General features: G+C 45.7%; 1 protein-coding gene across 3 annotated transcripts; it reads right to left on the bottom strand.

Annotated features, from left to right (window-relative positions):
- Positions 1-5,515: 5,515 nt before the first annotated feature.
- Positions 5,516-21,888, bottom strand: RBFA (ribosome binding factor A). Of its 3 annotated transcripts, none has more exons than XM_036884183.2 (8): positions 21,287-21,888; positions 18,659-18,701; positions 17,854-18,030; positions 17,216-17,328; positions 15,002-15,086; positions 10,259-10,332; positions 8,839-9,118; positions 5,516-5,830 (listed from the first exon to the last, which is right to left on the bottom strand). In XM_036884183.2, exons 1-8 carry the CDS (start codon positions 21,871-21,873, stop codon positions 5,825-5,827), a joined length of 1,365 nt encoding a protein of 454 aa, XP_036740078.2. In that variant the 5' UTR covers positions 21,874-21,888; the 3' UTR covers positions 5,516-5,824. The 3 variants fall into 3 exon arrangements, with proteins under 3 accessions (XP_036740078.2, XP_036740079.2, XP_036740077.2); XM_036884184.2 differs by having other exon boundaries at positions 8,898-9,118; XM_036884182.2 differs by lacking the exon at positions 5,516-5,830 and having other exon boundaries at positions 8,275-9,118.
- Between the last annotated feature and the right edge of the window lie 303 nt (positions 21,889-22,191).

The raw sequence follows: 22,191 nt of genomic DNA, 5'->3' as shown, positions 1-22,191 counted from the left end.
GAAAAGACTTTTTCCCAACAAATGATTCTGGCACCTTTGTCAAGTCATTTGACCATATATGTGAGCATTTATTTCTGGGCTCTTTATTCTATTAGTCTAAACATCTGCCTTCATCAAGTACCACACTACTTTGATTTTGGTGACGATACAGTAAGAAACACACATTTGGTCACTCAAATGACCAAATATGTATTTCCCAGGTATATCTGGTCTTCATCCACAGTTCCTGAAGACACTGCAGCATCTTAAAAAGTGAAATGGTGTCTTGTCATTTTGATGAGACTTTTGAACCCCACCCCAGCAGGGGCTGGCAGTTGAATCAGCTAGTGGCCAATGATCTTGTCAATCATGACTATGCAATGAATCCCTCACAGAAACCAAAGAGCTTATCATTTTGTGCTCTCTGGGATCCTGCCTGTCAGTAAGGGAAAGCTTTTAGGCTTGGGGAACCAGAACACCTCCAAAGGACACCAGCTCCATGAGGACAGAAGCTCCTTTATATATTTGGGACATTGCCTTATGTATTTCCTCATCTGGCTGTTTACTTGTACTCTTTTATTAAACTGGTAAATGTGTTTTCCTGAGTTGTGTTAGCTGCTCTAGCAAATTAATTGAACCTAAGACAGAAGTCCTTGGAACCAGCCTCCAATCTGTAGCTGGTAGGTCAGAAGCACAGCTTAGCCATCTGGGGACTGGCATCTGGAGTTGGGAATGGGGGGCAGTCTTGTAGGATGGAGCCCTTAACTTGGGGGAATCTAGTACTGTCTCTGGGGAGATAGCATCAGAAATGAGTTGAGCTCTCTTGACACCCTGCTGGTGTTCAAGAATTGCTTGGTGTTGTGTGTGGGAAGATCCACTCCCACATACTTATGCACTTTGGAATTGGGTCCAGAAACCCAGAGTTATACTACTATTACTGCTGTGTATAATACTATTGTTGTTTTATCTAAAAGCACACATTAAAGGTAGTCTTGTAGTACATTTCAAAATTGGGAAGTTTAAGTTCTCCAGTTGTTATTTTGGGGGATGGTTTTGCTATTTAGGATCCTTTGATATTCCATGTGAATTCTAGGATGGATTTTTCTATTTCTAAGAAAGTAACTGGAATAGGGATTACACTGTATCTGTAGATTGCTTTGGGAAATACTGACATTTTAATAAGTCTTCCAATCCATAAGCATGGGACATTTCCATTTATTTATGTCTTCTTTAGTTTCTTTCAGTAATGTTTTGTAGTTTTCATTGTACAAGTCTTTCATATTCTTGGTTAACACCTATGTATTTTATTCTTTTTGGTGCTACGGTAAATTGAATTGTTTTTGTAACTTCCTTTTCTGATCACTTACTGTGTACAGAAATGCAACCAACTTTTGTGTTGACTTTGAATCCTGCTATGAATTTATTAGAGCTAACTTTTTAATGATGTCTTTAGGATTTTCTACATATAATATATCATCTGCAGATATAATTATTCCTCCTTTCCAATTTGGAGGCCTTTTATTTCTTTTTCTTTTCTAATCACTCTCGCTTCCTTCTTTCTGAGCTGAAAAAAAAAGCTCTCAGTCTTTTGCTATTATTATGTTTGTTACATTTTTCTCATATATGGATTTTATTATACCGAGGTACACTCCTCCTGTTTTTTCAAGAAAGCATGTTGAATTGTGTCAAATACATTTACGGATCACGATCATGTGGTTCTCCCCTTCATTTTGCTGATGTGGCATTTTACTGATTTTTGTATGTTGAACCATCTTTGCATTCCAGGAGTAAGTCCCACTTGGTCATGGTATACAATCCTTTTAATAATGCTGATGAATTCTGTTTGCTAGTATTTTGTTGACTTTTCCATCAATGTTCATAAGGGATACTGGTCTGTGATTTTCTTTCTTTGTCATGTCTTTTCCTGGCCTTGGTATCAGGGTTATACTGGCCTCCTAGAATGAGTTGGGAAGTGTTCTCTTCAATCCTTTTTGGAAAAGTTTGAGGATTGGTATTAGTTTAATCTAATGTTAGGATTCACCAGTGCCAGTGAAGCTATCAGGTCCAGGGTTCTTTGTGAAGAGATTTTTCACCACTAACGCAATCCTCTTTTACTTAGATTCTCTAACTTTTCATGATTTAATTATCTTGGTAGATTTTGTTTCTAGGAATTTGTCCATTTCATCTAGGTTATCCAATTTGGTGTAAATGTTTATAGTACTCTTACAATCCTTATTTCTGTAGCCGTAGTATTTCTCCATTTCACTTCTGATTTTAGTAATTTGCATCTTTGTTCATCTAGCTAAATGTCAATTTTTTTGAAGAACATTTTTCACTGATATTCTCCACTGATTTTCTATTCTATATTTACCTCTGCTCTAATATATACTTCTAATACATACTTCTTATACTGCTTTGCCTCTTTTCTATTTCCTTAAGTTGTAAAGTTGTTGATTTGAGATCATTGTTTATATTTATAGCTATAAATTTCCCACTTAACACTGCTCTCACTGTGTACTGTAAGGTTTGGTATGTTTCCATTTTCATTCATCTCTTAAGTATTTTCTAATTTATTTTGTGATTTCTTTGATCTGTTGGCTAAGAGTGTGTTGACTTCCACAATTTGTGAATTTTCCAATTTTGTTACTGATTTATAACTTCACCTCCTTATAGTCATTGAAAAACATATTGCATGATAGCTATGTTTTTAAATCCAATGAGAATCTGCAGACTACTATATAGTCTATCCTGTAAAATGTCCCATGTGTTGGTTGAGTGCATTCTATTAGATTTTGATGGTTTATTAAATCCTCTATTCCCTTATCTTGTTCTAGTCATTACTGAGAGGGTATTGAAGTCTGTTATTTTAGAACAACCTTCAATCTTGTCAGTTTTTACTTCGCATATTTAGATGGTCTGTCATTAGGTGCCTGTTTGTGATTTTACCTATCTAGTTTCATTGAAGTTTTTATTAGTAATGTTATCTCTTGCAATCTTTTTCAATTTAGTGTCATTTTTGTCTGATATTAGCATAGTCACCCTTGCTATTTGTTTGCTGTTTGCATGGAGCATCTTTTTACATCCTTTCATTTTCTATCTACTTATGTCTTGGATCTAAAGTGATTCTCTTGTAAACATTATATAGTTGAATAATGCTTTTCATCCATGAATCTGTCTTTTCATTGGAGAGTTTAAACCACTTACACTTAAAAGTTACTGACAAGGAGAGACTTATTTCTGTGCTTTTGTTTCTATATGGCTTTTTTTTCTTTCTTTGCCTGAACTAGTCTTCATGTTTAGTTTTTTTTTGTAGTGAAAACATTTACTTTGATTTTGTTGTGTATTTTTTCTTTGTGGTTGCCATGGGGATTACATTTAGCATCCTAAACCCATAGCACTCTAAATTTATACCAGCTTAATTTCAATCACACACAACACTGCTTCTTTAAGAGTTCCATCTCCACTCTTTGTTGTCACAAAATCCATCTTTATATGGTGTGCCCCAAGACATAAAGTTATTTTAAATGCACTAGTTTCTTAAATTATATAGAAAACAAAATGTGGAGTTACAGACTGTTGTTACAATACTTGCTTCTATGATTGGCCATGTACTTATCTTTATTGTGGTCTATATTTCTCCATATAACTTTGAATTACTATCTAGCATCCTTCACTTCATCTTGCAGGAATCCCTTTAGCATTTCTCAGGGGGAAGGTCTAGTGGTAATGAACTCCCTCATCTTTCATTTAACCAAGAATATCTTAATTTCTCCCTTACTTTTGAAGGATACTTTGCCAAATATAGGATTCTTAGTTGAGTTTTTCTTGTAGCATTTTGAATATATCAGCCTACTACCTCCTGACTTCCAAAGTTTCTGATGAGAAATGTATTCATCTTATTTTGAGGAACCCTTGTATATGATGATTTCTCTCTTGCTGCTTTCAATATTGTTTGGCTTTTGAAAATTTGAGTGTGTCTTGATATGGGCTTCTGAGTTCACCTTACTTGGAGTTCATTGAGCTTCCTGGTTGTTTCATCAAATTTAGGAAATTTTCAGCCATTCTTTCTTCAAATATTCTTTCTACCCCTTCTTTTTCTGGAACTGGTGCAAGAGCAGTCTGAGTACATGGGGGACTAAGGATTGCAAATGAGAGCTGCTGGGAATGGGGGCTTGGAAAATGAACAGAGAAGTCCCATGGGGGCTGACGGGTCTCTGCTGAGAACATCACTGGCTCTGGGCTGTGTAATACTTGCACCTTCTTGCACTGCTGGGATGCCTGGCTGAGTTCCATCTCCTCCCAGGGGACTTCTGAGACCCTGGGAGCCAGCAGAGGTCGTGACCTCTGAGTGAGCCTATGGCCACAGCTCAGGAATCTCAACACAGGAGGCTGTAACAAGTCTGCCCCTAATAATCATGCTATTCAGAGCTTCATGGTGCAGAATGAAAACTTGTCAATTCTCAAGTTTCCCTTTTGGATTTCATTCACATCTAAAACTGTATGGTATTTTAGTTAATGCTAGAAAGCCACACAGTTATGCTCCATTCTCTTGAGACAAAACTGGAGGATGGATGGCTGCTTGTGCTTCTACTTCCCCGACAGAACTTGTTTTTGTATGCCCAACAGATGTTCGCATAGACAGTCTCTTCACATTTATCACCGGTACTTTGGGTTTTGATAAACACATTTTACTTCTAACAGGACACAGACTCTCATCTCCTTTTACCTTGGCAGGTCACAAGGACACAAAAACCTGGCTACATGTATAGTTCGGTTCCATCTTGGGGGCCTGCAGGTCCTGCTCTGCACATCCTCACAAGGGGCACTGTGCCCATTTCCACCAAAGGACACTAAATGAGCTGCCTCACTCACTGTGCCCCCTCTGCTGTCACTGAAACCCAAGTCCTGTGAGGCAACATTGAGAACTAAGGCACACGGAGCACGTGTCATGTGCTCTGCTAAGGGCTCACATGTGTCAAGTGGTACCTTCACAGCAAGCCCTTGAAGTAGATGCACTGTTATCCCCACTGACAGTGTTACTCTGCAATAAGAGGCAGATCCGAGTACTGAACTTGAAGTAGCAGGTTTAAGAGCCAGATGACTAAAAAGGTCTCTCTGCAGCAGAGGACACTGCCTTCTTCTAGTCAGAGTCCAGATGAGCCAGTGCTCCCATCCTGCTCAGGCCAGGTCCTGATTACCCAGCACTCTAGTCTATCTACAAAACCTGTTCTTGCCTTCTTCTTATGCATTCTCCAGCCCTGAGTTCCTACAATGACCCCAAGGACAAAGAATTCTTTTTCAGTCTGACTTCTTTTTGGCTCCATATTTCTGCTTTCTTCAGCTTTTCTCAGACACAAGGTGTGAAGGACCCTAGAGCCACTCCTGCATTTTCTGCTTATATTTTCCTCCCTCTGAGCTAGCAAGAACATTTGCCTTTGACCTTGGAGCAAACACAGATGGTCCATTAAGTAGTCCAACATATACCTCACACTGGCAGGGGAAACTTCAAGAACCACAGTGTCTCTCCTGAGGGAGGTACAGGTTAAAAACTGACTCACCTTTTAATGTAATCTGGGTTATGGACATGTAGGGGAGCCTGCAACTAAGACCTGGGAGTTTGAAGAAGGTTCCTGAGAGGTGGTACCCAGGGTGAGACAGAAAGTAGTGGGAAAAGCATGTGCCACAATGAGGTTATCACAGGAGCAGGAGCAGGAGCAGTGAGGCACCCCTAGGATGTGTGTGAGTCCGGAGTCCGTCAAAGGAGCTGGGCTCAACCGATGTCATCAGAAAAGAATCCTGGAGAAAAGGGTGCCTGGAGGCAGGTGACAGGTGAGGGGTCATGGGCTCAAGTCTGGAAAAGGAAAAGGGGTACATTTGAAATTCAAAAGGTTTTATTATTATTACAGAACATACTTACACTCTTTTTCCCCCAAAAGAAATTACAGGTATCACGAACTCTTGGGCTGAGATTCCATAACAAAATTTGAGATGTTTTGAACTTTACTGACAGGACCTCAAAGCCACAACATCAGATGGAAGACTGAGATAGGAAAATCTTTTTGAAGGACATGAATTTTTCAAAGTCTGAAAAAATTTTCTTTTGTGGGCAATACTCCCTGGGAGACTGTCAACTTTTCTTTTTTGTTAGATGTTTTTAGTTGCTTTGTATTTGCTTTTTTCTTTGTTACCTGGCTGCTCAGATTTTCCTAAGGTCCCACAGCCAGCTCTGTGGTCGCACTGCCTCCAGTACATTCACGTGGTGGGCTTTGGGTTGCTATCTTAAGCTCCACACGTAGATCAGAAGTTTATCACAAAAGGATAAACTCGGGAATGCCAGATGGAAGAGAGAAGACGAGGTACAGGAAGTGCAGAGCTCCCACGCCTGATCCAGGTGCACTACTACTCAGCCTCCGTGTGTTTACCAACCTGGTAGTTCCTGGATACACTTCAGGAATAAAGTTTGGAGTCCTTTAATGAAGTTAAAGGTGAACTAGGAAGATTTCTCTGTATTTGGGAAGTCCTGAGTGAGCTCTCTTTCACATCACAGATAAAATTAGTCCTTAAAAACATGCAAAGTGCTGCATTCCAACTGCTAATATGGATAAAAGTAACATCATTTTTCTACCCAAGTAGAATGGGTCCAAGCCCACGTGGAAATACCTTCTTTCACTCTTGTCTTACGGTACTTAGCAGGAGATGCAGAGATGACCAATGTGGAACAGGCCTTAAGCAGCAGCAGCGTGAGGACTGTTCTGTGACAAAACCGTCCAGGGTCACACCTCAAGCTCTTTCTTGACACATAAACTTTTGTTCCTTCTATTACTGGTCCAAATACCATCTCTGTCCTTTTCCTGGTCCTTTTTTTTCATTCTACTTATATTAGTTGTGGCTTTGTGCCTATCCTTAAAGATTGTCTTAAATCCTTCCTTTAAGAATATGGAATATGAACAAAGTTTCCTGTGTCTGGAAAATAGACCTTGCCCCTACCATTTGCTGACTGTACAGGGCCTAGCCCTGGAGCACAGATGGAAAGATCAAAAAGAGCAAGCCAGCTTCTTACACCAGCCTCTCCTGCAATGCCTGCTGCCTCCACATGGTAAGGCTGATACACACACCTGCACCGCACTGAGCACAGACACAGCCAGGAGTGTTGCAAGGACACACCCCTTGCCATTTGGGATCTGGGCACCTCTGCAGCGTGGGCCCAGAATTAGCAGTCAGTAGAGCAGGCTGCTCAGTGCTGTGGGGTCCTGTATTAATCACATTTTATTTTTTGTATTTATGATGTTTTGATATCTTAGAGGCCTTGCTGGCTGGGGAGAGCCCTCCCAGGGCATCCTACAGACAGTAAATGACTCCCCTGTGAGCAGGCCTTTCACCTGCAAGCCAACTAAGTCAGAGCCCATATCCGAACCACCTTTTATCTAGCTCTCACACTCCCAGACCAGCATTTCCTCTGCTCTAAGTCACCTGAAGGCCAGACATGGACAACTAGAAACCACCCATATAGCCCAGGGGCTGCTGAAATTATTCAGACTATCCAATCCTCAACTTCGTCAAATGTACCTACCCTGCCTTACCCACACCTTCCTGCAGAAGCCACAACACAGGTTCTCAGCCACACTTTCCCTTCCTTCTGCCTCCTGACCTCCCCTGGTGCTTCCCTGTGGCCCTGCTACACACACCCCGTCCTCTCGGGAAGTTTAAGTCACGAATTCTTCTTCCAAGGCAGCTGTGTCCACATCTATCACACTGCCATGCATGATCAAAACAGATTCTGATCTACATTTCAAAGAGGCCCATCTTCCCTCTGACATTTTTTCTCTGGTGAGGCGAGACAGGGCTACGCAAGCAACCTGCACTCCTAAAAGAGACACTGTACCTCCTTCCAAGAAGGCAGGATCACACAGATGCCACCAGACATCAGCACCCCAGAGCATCTGCAGTGGTCCACCTGTGTCCATCATGTTGTCCCTCCAACAAAGGCCACTGTGCTGTGCTAGCAAAGGTAGAACTTGAAGCCACATCCCTGCTGGGGCACACCTGGTCCTAAGGGGCCTGCTGAGAAGGCGGCATTATGGCACTTGAGTTGCACAGGTAAGGGAAACTCTCCTTCCTGAGATGGTTTATAAAAATGGTAATTACACTCCCTGAAAAGCCATATTAGTTTTACTTGCTTTGTCTTATTAGTGTACCTTTCTCTGACTATCTGAACTTTGTTAATACCACTTTTAGTACTAGATCAACAATACCTGGGAAACGAGTTGCCCCAAGCCCAAGAGAATGCTCTCCAGGTCACACTGAAATAATGACGTATTTTATTTTCTCCCAGCACCATAACTCGTGCCTGAACAACACTCACCTAACACACACATGGAGGCACATCACAGCTACCTCACACTCCAGGCCCTAAACACACTTCAGCACCACACTTGGGGCCATTTTCAACAGTGAAATCACCATCAAAAGTCACAAAAAATGTGAAAAATGTGGCACTGACTAGACTATGAAAAGGACAAGTGCTCACAGCGTGAGACAGAACAAGGACAGAGCCTCCCCTTGTCTGGACTTACTGGGAGTGTGTGCATCCCGTGAAAAGTCACCAAGGGGCCCAGTGAGGTGAACCCGCTCATCACGTGGCCTGGCCACATGGCCGTCACCCTGGGTTTTTACTCACTTCTTGGTGGCTGTCTCATCGTGCTGTTATGGGGACAAGCAAACGCGGCTTGTGCAAAGGCTTTCCCGGGGTGCACCGCACAAGCATTTTCTCAAGGCAGAGCTCCTGCCATAAGCCGACATGGGTCAGCTCAATAGAGATGACACTCATGATCCACCCTTGGTGTGACCCCTGGCAGTCACCTTGACCCCCATCCATGTCCCAGGGTGCTTCTCAGGGGCCCTGCCATCATCTGGGCTACCTTCATCCCTGTCCCCCACAGGTAGTGCCTGGGACAGGTCATGGTCCACATGGGGCCTCTTCCTCGTTTGCTTGGTCGCCACCAGCTGCAGTGCATCCGTGCCCCCCTTGCCCCTCTCTCTCCTCTTGTGCTCCATGATCTGCTTGTTGAGCGCCTCATGATCAATCTCACACAGGCATGAATGTGGGGCAGAGTCCAGGGTGTCCAGGGCCTCAGGGTCCCTGCAGGGGAGAGGGAAGTTTCACCCCAAGGACCAACAGAGCACCAGAGCAGCAGCTGGGGGGCTCCAGAGGCAGCACCTCGCCCTCCAACACTGGCTGCTTATAGACTATCCTGACACTCCCCTAAGGGAGATGGTTGGGGGAAGACAGAAGGAAGGTGGGGTTTTAGTTTTGGCATCCACCAGCCAGCACTTGTGCAGCCTACACGTGGCACAGCCAGCACACTTCTGATGCAACTGTTAGGATGGCTATCAAACACACTTTCAGTTTTTTTTTTTCCATTTAAACAAGGCCAGTGCACTAGGCCAGTTAAACAGAACTGTGGGTGGTCTGGTTACAACTACCACTTAGGTTACGTGATGAACCAAAGGAAAACAGAAGATAGTCTATTCTGGGAGCAAAACCAGAGCAATCCTGCCAAAACCCCAATCTGGCCACCAGTGCCTCTAATGCTCTGCATGCCCGCCTGCCTCTCCCTGCCCTGGCTCCCCACTGATCTGGACTATGGCCTCACTGCTGCTCGGGGACTTGGCTCCAGCTCAGAGGAACCCAGGTGCAGCATCCCATCAGCCGAGAACCTACCAGAGCGACTCCCTGGCCTGGGACGGGGCCTCCTCCACACACCCACTTGAATCCTCATACCCCTTTCCCAGAGGCTTGCCCTGCCTGACTGACGTAACACTGCACACCCACCCACCCGCTGGTCCCCCACCCCAACTGTGTTGTGCCCCCTTCCTAATGCAGTTTCCTTATCTGTGACGTTCACTGCTTAATATTCTCATTGGCCTCCTTCAGCAGCACGCAGGCTCCAGACATCTGCCCGTGCAGTCCATGAGTGCACCTGGGTGCTGGGAGGAGGCACTCAGCAACGTGCAGGGTGGACAGAGGAGGAGGGAGCCTGAGGCTCTCACTATAGCTGCTGTAGTGACAACAGACACCACAGACCCCAGCACTCCCATGTGGACCATCGGCCTTCCCAACAGGCCCACTGAGGCACTAGGTGGTCTTGCCAGGATGGGCCCCAGGGCAGTAAGACCAGGGAAGGCCTGCATAAGCAGCTGGAGCATGTAGACCGTGGATATCAGCAAGTCCACACCCGGGTGTCTGCCTAAGTGTATTGGAAATATGCCCACGTGTCACCTGAAATCATTTTGTGTAAAGTCATCTTTTTCATCTGGGGATCCAAAATCAGCAATTGCCAATAACCGGTCAACCTGAAAAAGAAGAGAGGGGAATTCAGCAAGCTGTGCCTCTGCACCGCCTGCGTCACCAAGCTTCACCAAGCTGGCCCGGCCTTCCAACCACACTTTCCGAATGGCAAACCCTGGTCCACAGCCTATGCTTTCAAATACCTGTTACTTAAACAATCACCTTTCCTCTCATAATGAGCTGAGGCTTACTTAAAACTTGTAAATGTTGGTCAAATTTATGAAGAAACCAGTTTAAATTAGTTGAATTAAACATTTATTGGTTTCTAACAAAGTTTTGCAAAATGCTTCAATTTTGCCAAAGAACTTTTATGTTTGGGGGAAAAAACGTCTCCCAGCATAATTAGGTAAAAGTCACAAATCAGGGGTCCAGCATTCGAATGCAGCACCACAGTGGCTGAGGGGCCTACACAGGACATGCAATCCTCTTGCAGGGCACACATGACACTGCTACCCTGAGGGCACTAACCAGATGGCCCTGCTTCCTGGACACCAGGGGCTGCTCACACCATTCCCTGTCTGTTCTGACTACCTCCAGTCTCTGACCGAAGCCATGGATGCTGAGATCCTACCTCAAGCAGTGACCTGCTCCAAGCAAGCCCAGGAGAGCCTGGGTCCAAAACCAGGGTCTGCCGTTCCACAACAGAAAGCATTATCACAAACCAGCTGCACACCAATAAAAACTACAAACGTGAAAAGCAGCAGAACCAAGAGAAAAATCCAGGAAATACCAGCAGCAGGACAAACCAGGCATCTCCAAAGTTCAAACTGGGAGAAAGTATTACAATGCACAGATCTGACAAGGTACTTGTCCCAGATATAAAATGAACCTGTGCAAGTCAATAATGAGCAAACCTTATAAAAATGGACAAAAATCCTCAACAAACTTCACAAAACAAGGAAGGCGCAACCAATCCATACTTAAAAAGATGCCTCGATATTGCTAGTCATCAAGAAAACACACGTGTAAACCACCAGAACGGCAACACTGGGTGGCAGGAACTCCCTCATGAGGGAGGGCGACATGGCACACTGTTTAGGCAGGGAGCAGGTTCCTCAAGTTAAACGCCAATCGCCATTCTACATATTGCCCTAACAGAAACAAAACACACAACCATAGATGCGTGTGCAAATGTCACCAGCTGCTCTCTCATAATAGCCAAAAACCAGGAAAAAGACAAGTGTCCATTGAAAGGTAAATGGGGACATAAACTGCAGTGCCACTCACCAATGAAAAAGGAACTGCTTATACACAAAACACGGACACATCTTAAAAACACTGTGCTGAGCAAAAGTTGGCATCCCGTCTGATTCTAGAAATCCTACCAGGCAAAACTAACGGGTGGTAACTAAAATCAGATGGGTGGTAGGCCAGTGGAGGGTTAATGACTATTTGGGGTGAGTTGGGTGGTGATTACACAAAGGTATGCATTTGTTAAAATGGGTACATCTTATCCTATGTAAGTTACGCCTCAATAAAGCTTATTTTAGAAGTTTTATGAAGAACTAAATGCAAATGCACCCTCAAGTTCTATTACATAACAGAGGCCATGGGGTTCACCTCTTACAGCAACTCTGGTCTACAGAGCTCGTGGGTGATAGGTAGTAGGTCCACACTGGGAGCTCAGGCCCACTCTTACAGAAGGATGCAGATCTGACCACACAGCAACCAGAGGCCCACCAAGTCAGGAGCTCTTGGTCAGCTGGTAGTCAGCTGGAAGACAAGCAGGTGTGTAATGACCTTGCGGTTGAAATGAAACATGTACAGACGTTTTTTCATACACAGTAGTAGTATACACAACAGCCTAACTCCTTTCGGGTTCCTGGACCTGATTCCAATATGTGTGGAGGGGTGTCTTCCCGCACACATAACACCAAGCAATTCTTGAACACCAGCAGGGTCTCTAAGAGCCCAACTCTATTCTGACGCTATCTGTCCGGGGACAGCACCAGAGTCCCCAGGCTCTGTCCTACAGGACTGCCCTCCACCCCCACTCCAGACACCAGTCGCCAGACACCTGCACTTCTGACCTGCTGAGTACGGACTGGAGGTTCCAACACCTCCCCATTAGGTTCATTTAATTTGCTAGAGCATCTCACAGAACATATTTACTAGCTTAATAAAGGAATTCATAAAGGGTACAAGTTAACAGACAGATGAAGACACACATAGAGCAAGGTCCCAAATTCTGTCCTTGTGGAGCCTGGGGCCTGGCTCAGGGGCACACGGGAGCCCTGGTTCCTCAAGCACAGAAGCTCCCTCCCACAGAAAGGCAGCATCCAAGAGAGCAGTAAGCTCCTCTCGGGGTCTGTGAGGGCTTCGCTGCATGGTCACGACTGACTGAATCACTGACCACGGGCTGATGCACCCTCCAGCCTCTGCCCCTGGGTGGGGTCCAAAACTCTCTCATCAGCACGATAAGACACCCACTTCACCTTTAAGGCTCTGCGTGTCTTCAGCAACTATGAATGAAGACCAGATATACCTGGGAACCATGTATTTGGTCAACAGAATAATCAAATATGTATTTCTTATGACTCATTATATTGCAGCAGGGATACAGAAATCAGTAAGTGTATAGTTCAATGACATTCACAAACCAAACACACGTGGACACCCTGGCACTTAGCTGGACTGCAGAAGCCACTACCTTCATGCCCTTGCTGGTTGGTCACTCTCCCCAAGGAAAGCAATTATTTCGACTCCACTGACAAAGAGTGCTCATGTTTGTCTGAACTCTTTCTAAATGGAATCATACTGGCTTTTTCTTTGGCTCACACACAGGTGTGAGTTGAGGGGTGCAGGTGGCTATACCAGAGCACATTCACCCATACTACTGTTAACACGTATCTGCACCAAGAGAAATCCTGCTGCCAAGCCCTTGTGTGTGTCTCTGGTGTGCAGACACCCACCCACGTCTGTGGGTACTCGCCTGGGGGACCTGTGGGTCACAGGATGTGCTTAGCTTCCCCAGGAACAGTGCGGCCACTTCCCCTGGTGGTGCTGCTAGCAGCATCCCCCGCACGGGAAGTTCTGCTCCAAATCTTCAGAGCAGCTGGTACTGTCACTACTGAAGGTAAGCCCCTGGGAGGATGTGTACCGGAGGCTCTTCGTGGTTTCCGTTTTGATTTTCCTAACGACCAGCGATGCTGAGCCTGTCCGTGTGAACCTGCTGGTGGCTAACATCAATACTGCAAAATGTTACTCAGGGTCCAGTTTCCACTGAGCTTATTGCTGCTCCTCTTTCACATGTCCAGACCAGGGACCTGAAGACTATCCCCAGAATGCAAAGTAAACTGTCAAAACCATTAACAGCTGTTATCTTTTGCAACTACCTGCAATCTTTCAACATGGTGCAAACAATCTAAGAATCAGGTACACTGCTACAAAGCTCCATCCCTAACTCCCAATTTCAAATTTTTGTGCCAATCTAGCTGCTTTACCATAGGATGACTTTAAACCTATTAAACTGACAGGCACTGTGCTGATTTATGATGATTGACAGATAATCATCACCCAGAGCAGAGGCCCCTGTCCAGCCTCTACTTCTAACTACAGTGAGGCAGAGACTTCATGACGAGAACCTAGTTGAGGCCTGACCTTCCCTTTGCCTCCGGTCAACAGCTGAGATCACACATGCGCCCACCATCGGCACATGGTACACGGTCTGACATCACCACCTCCATGGCACACCTGGAATGCAGTGGGACAGACCCTGCGTAGGCCCATGCTGGCAAGATCCAACACAAACACCCAATGCACGATCTGGAGAAAGGCCTTATGTGCACCTCCCTCCTTCCAAAGACTTTCTGGAAGAGAACCTACAGAGCCAGGAGGGACCTGATAGCTACTCTACCTCCCCAGACAGAGGACAAGTCACCACATGGTGACACCAGACGACTTGCTCCTAGCAGCTTGACCACATGTGCACGGGTGAAGTCCTTGCAAAATATGCACAGCGCACCATATGCTAAGATCCTGTTTGACCCTTCAAAGCAAGCACTGTGACTCCACTCCTGCATTTCCTTCTCTAGCTAAGATCATGTATCTGTCAGGGTTGTTATTTGTATATTCTTGGTATTGCTAATATAGTGAATAACAAAAGACAATAATATCCAATTAGATATTTTTCCTTGGTAGGTCTAACTACTACTTACCCGTATAGTGAATAACAGCTACCTAATTATAACATTGTAAATACTACTCACTGGGTTTTTTGTAAGACTTTTAAAAGGTATAACTGACCTTAATAACCACAAGGTAACCACCACCCAGATAAAATATATAAATACACTTACAAGTTTTAATCTTTATAATTAACCTGCATCTAAATGTAAACCTTGTTAATACTGATGGTGCAAAATAACCACAGATGGACTGAAACCTAGGAAGGTGAGAGGTGACAAGCACAGATGGGCTTCCACTGCCTCAAGTTTATAAACTGAGAAGTAGAGGCTTGGCTTACCAGCTATAGCGATAAGCATAAAAAAATTAAAGCGAGAAAAGACAGTTATGTCTGGGGAGGCGGCTGAGCTTGGGCATGGAGTCTCACTTGTCCCTTGCACCTTCCATGTGTTGTTTTTAACTGCATACATTACCTTCTGAATACTTAAAAACTGAATTCAAAGCTTCATCCATATTAAGTTTATGTTTTAAGTTACTGAAGAGCCTTACCTCAGCTAGAGCTGCGCTTTCTTTGTCCTGAATGAACACTATGGGTGGCATGTTCCTCAGGGTCTGCCGGGACATCAAAAGATGTCTGGAGAGAGACAGGACAAGTTCACACAGGTGTTAGAGATGCTTAGTGGAGAAATTTGACAATACCAGAAAAAAATTTGATAATCTTGTGAAGAGGTAAATGAGATTCACTCATCAAATTACTCGAAGATGAAAATGTCAGCCCAGAAAAGTCTTCTCTAGCTAACCACCACATTACAAAAAGGATACAAACTGCATCATTACAATGACAGTTTTTCATTTTTAATTCATTGTTTTAAATGCAACTTTGAGATCCTTGAAAACAATCTGATCATGTCTGGGCACTGCTGACCACCTGTCAACATCTCCTCCAACACCACCAGTGTAGCCAGTCCTCTCCACCTCAGTGTCCGATGCAGGACTGGTCTGTGTGCTCCTTAGCTGGGCAACACAGGCAGGCATGAGGGGAATCAACTGCAGCAAGTATTCATTCAGTGACACACAGCACCTCCGTGCGCAGTGACAACACAACTTGGACACAGTTGGGGAAAACCTATACACTAAACCTCAGGTGATCAGCAGAGTCAGGAAAAGGGACACTCTGCTCACCTGGATTTTCTGTTACCTAAAAATCAATCTAAAGACAGTACCCTTATCTCAACACTTGTTGAAAATCTTTCATTTTCTTGTTTCTGTTAAATGTAAAAAATGGTATTAACTGAATGTTCTTTGATCTACAATTTTCAAGGCCCATCACTGTGGTGTACGTCACCGGGTGGTGCGTGAACCCTTGGCCGCCTTCGCCACACCTACCCCTCTCCTAAAAATGAGTAGGGTGTGCAGAGGCAAGGAAAAGAAAGAGACAGACAGGAGGGGGAAGCAGAAGAATGAATCCCAATTCTAAGGGCTGGTGGTTAGGTTTCTGCATTTTTTTTAAACTGAGAAGAAAACAGAATAACTTCTTTACTATCACCCAGTTCAGTGGTTCTCAAAATTTTTGGTCTCAAAACTCCTTTACACACTTCAGAATTACTGAGGACACCAAAAAGCTTTTGTTTGTGTGGGTTACATCTATCAATATTTACCATTCCAGAAATTAAAACAGATTATTTAAAAAACATATAGGTATCAATTCATTTAAATTAACAAACACAATATTCATATATTTTTAATGAAAAATAACTCTATTTAAAAAATTGAGAAGAATGGCATTGTTGACACGGTCACAAATTTTTTTAATGCATTAATGGAACACACCTCTGCATCTGCATCTAATCTAATCTGTTCTGATGCTTTTTAGGTTGAACTATAAGGAGAACATCAAGTCTCCCAAAGATCTGCACCTGGAAAAGGCAGGCATCTATAAACAGCCCTTCAGAAAGGTGGACCTTCTTTGACATATTATAAACACTCATCAAATGGTATTTTACTAAAGATTGCTTGCAATATGGAATCGGAACTAGACCAATGGACATGTGACACTATGACACAACTCACTGGCGTGCCTATCTTGAGCTGATCTCTCCCTACACAAGACTGCAACCTCACACATTAGTCATTTGCAAGATATTGATTCACCAAGTTACGCAGATTTTCAGAATGCTAACACATCTTACTAAACACTGCATTTTTAAGGACTGGAAAGCTGTCAAACTCAAGATGATGGATATGAGTTTTCTAAAATTCAGAGCTTGACTTGAAAGCTTAAGTTTTATTACTGGCAACAAACATGCTCGGTTTATTTCCCTCAAGTGACAGGTTCACTTTGCTTATTTTGGAGACAATGTCTGTAATACCCAAATCCGAGTAACCATAGTTGGTTCAATTGTTCTTTCAAATGAAAAAGTATCTATTTCAACTTGAGCAATTGAGTGTTCAAATTACACCAGGACATCTGGGCCACAAGTATTATTACCAGTGCAGCTTCAGCCCAGCGTCAACAATGAAAAGGAAGTAGATTATGAAAACAGCCTTAACCTTACAAATCTCCTCAAAGCAGCTCAGTCTCTAGGGACCACACTTTAAGAACCGCTGACCTAGATTATGGCTTACTTTAAAATGTACATTATGTGCTGAAATTTAGCAAAGTGCTTCCAAAATTTTCCTTAAAAGCAGAAATACTGAATGAAACAGGATGGGAGAGTCAAGGTGCAAGTAGAAGCAAACCCACTCAGAAGGTGGCTGCCGTACCTGATGTGTGACGCGCTTCTCTGCAGTACAGCCTCTGTGTGCGTCTTCTGCTCCGCAGACACAGCCATCTTCCAGTACACACGGCAGGCGGAGAAGTCTGGAGTCAGAGAGACCTGCCCCCAGCCCCAAATCACTCGTAGAGCATGTAGGTACCCCGGACACAGCATCATTTAGAGGCGAATGACTCACTCGCTGTCCTGGCATCACGCCATGCCCAACACCCAGACATGCTCCAGTGACTGCTGTGGCAGGCTCTCTGCTGAGGTATCTGGGCCCTCATCTAAATTCTGGCACTGCTGCTTACTGGCCCCCTTATTTCGGGTGGCTACACGCTCACCCTGCAGGGTAGACGGCAGGAAACCCCAAGGTAAAGGGCACATGCACCCATCCTGTCTCACCCAGGCCTCCTCATGCCCTTCATCGCACTAACCAGGCGTCTGACAGCACACTTGGTACCGCCTGGCCAGGACCCACCTGCATACAACCACATGCCTGCTCTCCAACCACACGGTACCCTCAGTGCCATTGGTACTGAAATGGCCACACTTACCATCACTTCTGAAACCCAAACTGAAGGGCCAGTGAGGTGTATGCCTCCTCTTACTGTTTAAGCAAGACTGGCCTACAAGGCCCCCTACCTTGCAGAGCTCCAGGTTCAGGTCATAGGTCTCCTGGCTCACTTCAGGGGTGGACAGCAGATCGGTCAACGCTTTGTAGAGGAGGCCATTTAGGGCCCTCAGTCGCACGTGGTCCCCCTTCTTGGTTTTCTTGGTGGCACTCTTCATCAGGAAGTTCGACTGGGGTGGCTTGTACGTCTGCACGAAGAAGAACAGACACAAAAGCTGAGTGCACATTACACACGCTGACTTACATATGGGGCGCTGGGGAGGACTTGAATACCTTGATGCGCAGGAATGAGCATTAATTACACTCAGCTTCCTGGTGTTCCCTACACTGCAGGTCCTCTTACAGACCTACATCCTTCCAGACCTTACCTACATAACTCCAAGATTAAATGTACTCCCTTTATGTGCTTTCATCACCAAAAACAACTTTACTAAAATATAACCCATGTACCAAAAAATTCTCCCTCTTAAAATGTACAACTCAGGGGTTTTTAGTATATACAGTATATTTTCCTCTAATAAGAGCCATTCCTTACATAAAGGTTCGTAGGACATTCATAAACCTGTGTATTACACACACACTAAAAGCTGAAGTTACCATATTAAAATTTGATAATAGATACGACATTCTGGAAAGCTTCACAGTGTCAGTACTTTTTTAAAAGGTCAAAATTTCAGATTACCAAGGCATCCAGTCCCCTACCAACCTGGCCCCTTCGGTGTGGAGGTAAAGACTGCCAGGCTGGAGCACGGGTGATTTCTGGAACCCTGTGCTCATCACATTTCTGAAGGAGCTCGGAGCTGCCCCTCTACTTACCAAGTGGGAGCCCAAGGTAGGACCTTCATACCAAAACTTCTTTCTACGGGGAGAAAACAAGAACTATGTCGGATATTGATGGCAAATTAAAGAAAAAGAGCTATGTAAGTGTTGGGGGAGGCCATGAAGAGGACACGACCACTGGCTGACCTGTAAGCTGGACCTGGCGACTGGAGGCTCCCCACTCCTTTCTCATCCTGGTAATGTGGTTCTGCCTGCCTTCCCTGCTCCCAGAAGCTGCCCCATGGACACTACCTTGAGACAGTGATGTGTAGTTTAGACCATTTGGATGGGATACATTTAGAACTGTTAAGGCCTCTATAAACTTTTAAGATCTGGCGGGTGGTTATGGATATCTACTCATCTTGCGGCTGCCCACAACCAGCCTGGTATATAAGTTCCCTTGCTATTATTAAACAAACCTGCCCCCTATCAACCTGGAGTGCCTGCTTCTTTCTTTAGTGTCTCCCTTCTCTCTGCATACAGGGACTATTTTAGATCATTTCCAGGAAGCTCCCAATCAGCTTGCAAATCAACAATAAACTCGAGGTTTCTCAATGGTTTCTAAGGGGCTAAGCTTAGACATAGGATTATGTTACTGGGGATTCAAAAGTTTAGATATCTAACTGGCAACAACATGGATCATGGGGGAGAGACAGGAGATGGGTTTGATTCACCCTCGTAATTTGGACTTGAAATCTACTTCTAATCCCAAAGGCAAAGAAAGAGAATCTTAAAACACCCCCTATGGAGCTGTATGAGCAGTGTACTCCACTTAACAAAACTGTTTCCCAGGGATACGGGGGACAACTCTGACAGTCGCTCACATATACTGGGATCCGACAACCACATCCATGTGGTGGGTGGGGTAGCCAGGCTCTCCTTGCTTCAGTGGGAGGTTCCAGGTAAGGAAAGGAAGCTAGGATGACCCTGTGGTGGTGACAGGTTAGAGGTGGACATCCACATGAACTACCTTCACTTAACAGATGGTGACATACAGAAACGCTTGTAGACATGTATACATACATGGGTTAGCATGAATATGTCTTTTGCTTTGCCAGCTAAAAGGTCCTAAAAGACAGACACCCTAGCAGAAATGAACACACCAAGCTCTTGGATCACGGTTGCTAATTGCAGCTCTCCAATAAAAGGAAACAAAGTTCCTTGGAGAAATGGCTGATTCTAGGGTCAAGGTTTCTTGCAGTGCCAAAGTAAAGAAGTGCTAAAAAACATTTTTAAAAAACCACCACAAAACCCCATAATGACCAGGTGCGTCAAAGGGATCAAGGAGCCACCTTAAAGAGCTCTCGATGGTCAAAGCTAGAACAATCTGAGCAAATGGAGTGATACTGGATTATAACCCGTAAGTCCAGACTAACATGAATTTTAAAAATGGAGAAGAAACGCATGTCCCATGCAGAATTCCAAAGAATGTACAGGCATAAGCCCCACTCCTTAGGTGTGGGCTGCACGTAGTGGCTGCCCCCTAAAGGAGACAATGTGGAATGGGAGGGGAGGCAACCACAGGGGGGAACGCTGACACACCAAGATCAAGGCCAATATCCCCAGTGATAAGCCACGATGACAAGATGTATCACCTTCGATAGGTGATTACTTCCTTGATTTTTCTCTCAAAAACCCATAACTCCAGTATAAACATGAGAAAAACATCACACAAACTCCAACAAAGGGACATCCTATAAACTATCTAACCAGCACTCCTAAAACCTGTCAAGGTTATCCAAAACAGGGACAGTTTGAGAAACTGCCACGACCAACAGGAGTCTAGGGAAACATGACTAAATATTATGTGGTCTGTGGATGGAATCCTGGGACAGAGACAGAAAAATTACGGTAAAAACTAAGAAAATGTGATAAAGCATGAATACTGGTTAACAACACATCAACATTAGTTTATTAGCTCTAATAAAACCCGGTGTGGTTATCTGGTAATGCTGTACTATCTCTGCCAATGTTTCTGCAAATCTAAAACTATTTTTAAAAATAGTCTGCCAAGAAAAACGACCTATATATACCCACCCTACATATAACTGAAAGTGCTACGGAAGTTAACATATTTTGTTACACTGACCCATCATATAAAAACTATTCTCAAATTAAGCCCGCAGAAAAAGCATCAATGTGCAAAGAAAATCCTCGTATATTTTATTACTTATCTGAGAAAACTACTCTACTGAAAAGTGCTTCAGGTAACAACAATCAAAATAAACGTATACACCACTCTGCTGCACACGTTTACGACGTGCTGTTAGTTTCCAAAAGATTTAAAACTCTATCACCTGAACTGAGCAAGAGAAAAAGAAAAAAGGGTGGATGGAAAAGAGGTCAAACAATACAGTAAAGAATGGAGTACCGTCGGTAACTAAGTAGAGGCCGCGCCGGCTGACCAGGCGGAGGGCCAGGGCCGCAGGGCACGACCCGCAGGTGGGCCCGCCCCCGCCCCGGCCCAGGTAGACCGCGCCGCGGACCCGTGGGCCCACGCCCCGTGGGTCCCGCTTCCCAACTCCGGGAGGCTCCCCCAGCCCACTGTCCCCGACTTTGAGCGCGTCGCCCCGTCCCCGTGAACACCTCCTGCCCCACTCCCGGGCCCCCCATGGGAAGCATTACCTGGTTTTCGAGGCAAACTTCTTGAGCAGGTTCTTGCCCCAGGAGACCGACGAGCCGTGCAAGCTGCGCGCGCCGCCCAGAAAAAGCCCCGCGTGGCGCAAGCCGACCAGTGCCGGGAACCCCGCACGGAGGCCCCACGGCCCGACGGCCGCCCCCATGGCCGATGAGCGAGCTCCGGGGAAGGCGTCGCGGAAGACGCGACGTGGGGCGGGTGACGCTGGCGACGCGAGGCGGGGAGGCGGACAGGCCGGTCGAAGGAGCGTGGCGCCAGTGACCCAGGTGGGGGCACCGCGGGGCGCAGGGACGACGAAGGCGGGGCCAGGCGTCCCCGGCGACCGGGGCGGGACGGTGCAGGGCCTCGCGACGTACGGGCGGGGAGCCAGCGGACGGGGGCACGCAGGCGCCGTGCGTGCGGGGCGACCGCGCCAGTCGGTCGGAGCTGGTGAAGAGACGTGCCTGCGGAGACGATGCGCGGCTAGACACGGAGGCGTGTGCTCGGGGAGGGACAAAGGGCGAGGCCTGAGGACAGGATGCGGCCTGTAGGACAAACGGGCGTGAAGCGGCTGGGCGGTGCGCACAAAGGCCATGTGACTTTAGGCAAGAGGCGGGACAACGGCTGGGAAGTGCGCGGAGCCACGAACGTTGGGGACTCCCACCGTGTGGGCGGGGCCAGGTGGCACGCGTTTGGGGGGGCAGGGTCTGCGTGGGCGGGGAGCAGATGGTGTGAGGCGGGGACAGATGACGTAGGCGGGGCGGGGCAAGGAAGGCCGACCGGCGGGGCGGGGCGCCGAGCTTGTGTTCCAGGGCTGGTGGGCGGGCGGCCTGGAGGAGACGGGGTTGGGGGAGGGGTTCCCCGGGAGGGGTTCCCCAAGCGTGGAAGCTGACCCCAAAGTGGCTGTTCTCTT

This window comes from Manis pentadactyla, chromosome 6, assembly GCF_030020395.1.
Source record: "Manis pentadactyla isolate mManPen7 chromosome 6, mManPen7.hap1, whole genome shotgun sequence".
Classification (NCBI taxonomy): Eukaryota; Metazoa; Chordata; class Mammalia; order Pholidota; family Manidae; genus Manis; species Manis pentadactyla.
This window is presented reverse-complemented; position numbering and strand designations above follow the sequence as displayed.

Bases quoted from the DNA above. Each gene is read 5' to 3' on its own strand.
- RBFA (XM_036884182.2), bottom strand. From the start codon at position 21,873: ATGGCCTTTGTGCGCACCGCCCAGCCGCTTCACGCCCGTTTGTCCTAC. The intron at 18,702-21,286 runs GTAATGCTTCCC...TTCTCCCCGTAG, and splicing joins AAGTTTGCCTCGAAAACCAG to AAAGAAGTTTTGGTATGAAG. The intron at 17,329-17,853 runs GTAGGGGGCCTT...GGCTGGGGGCAG, and splicing joins TGAACCTGGAGCTCTGCAAG to GTCTCTCTGACTCCAGACTT.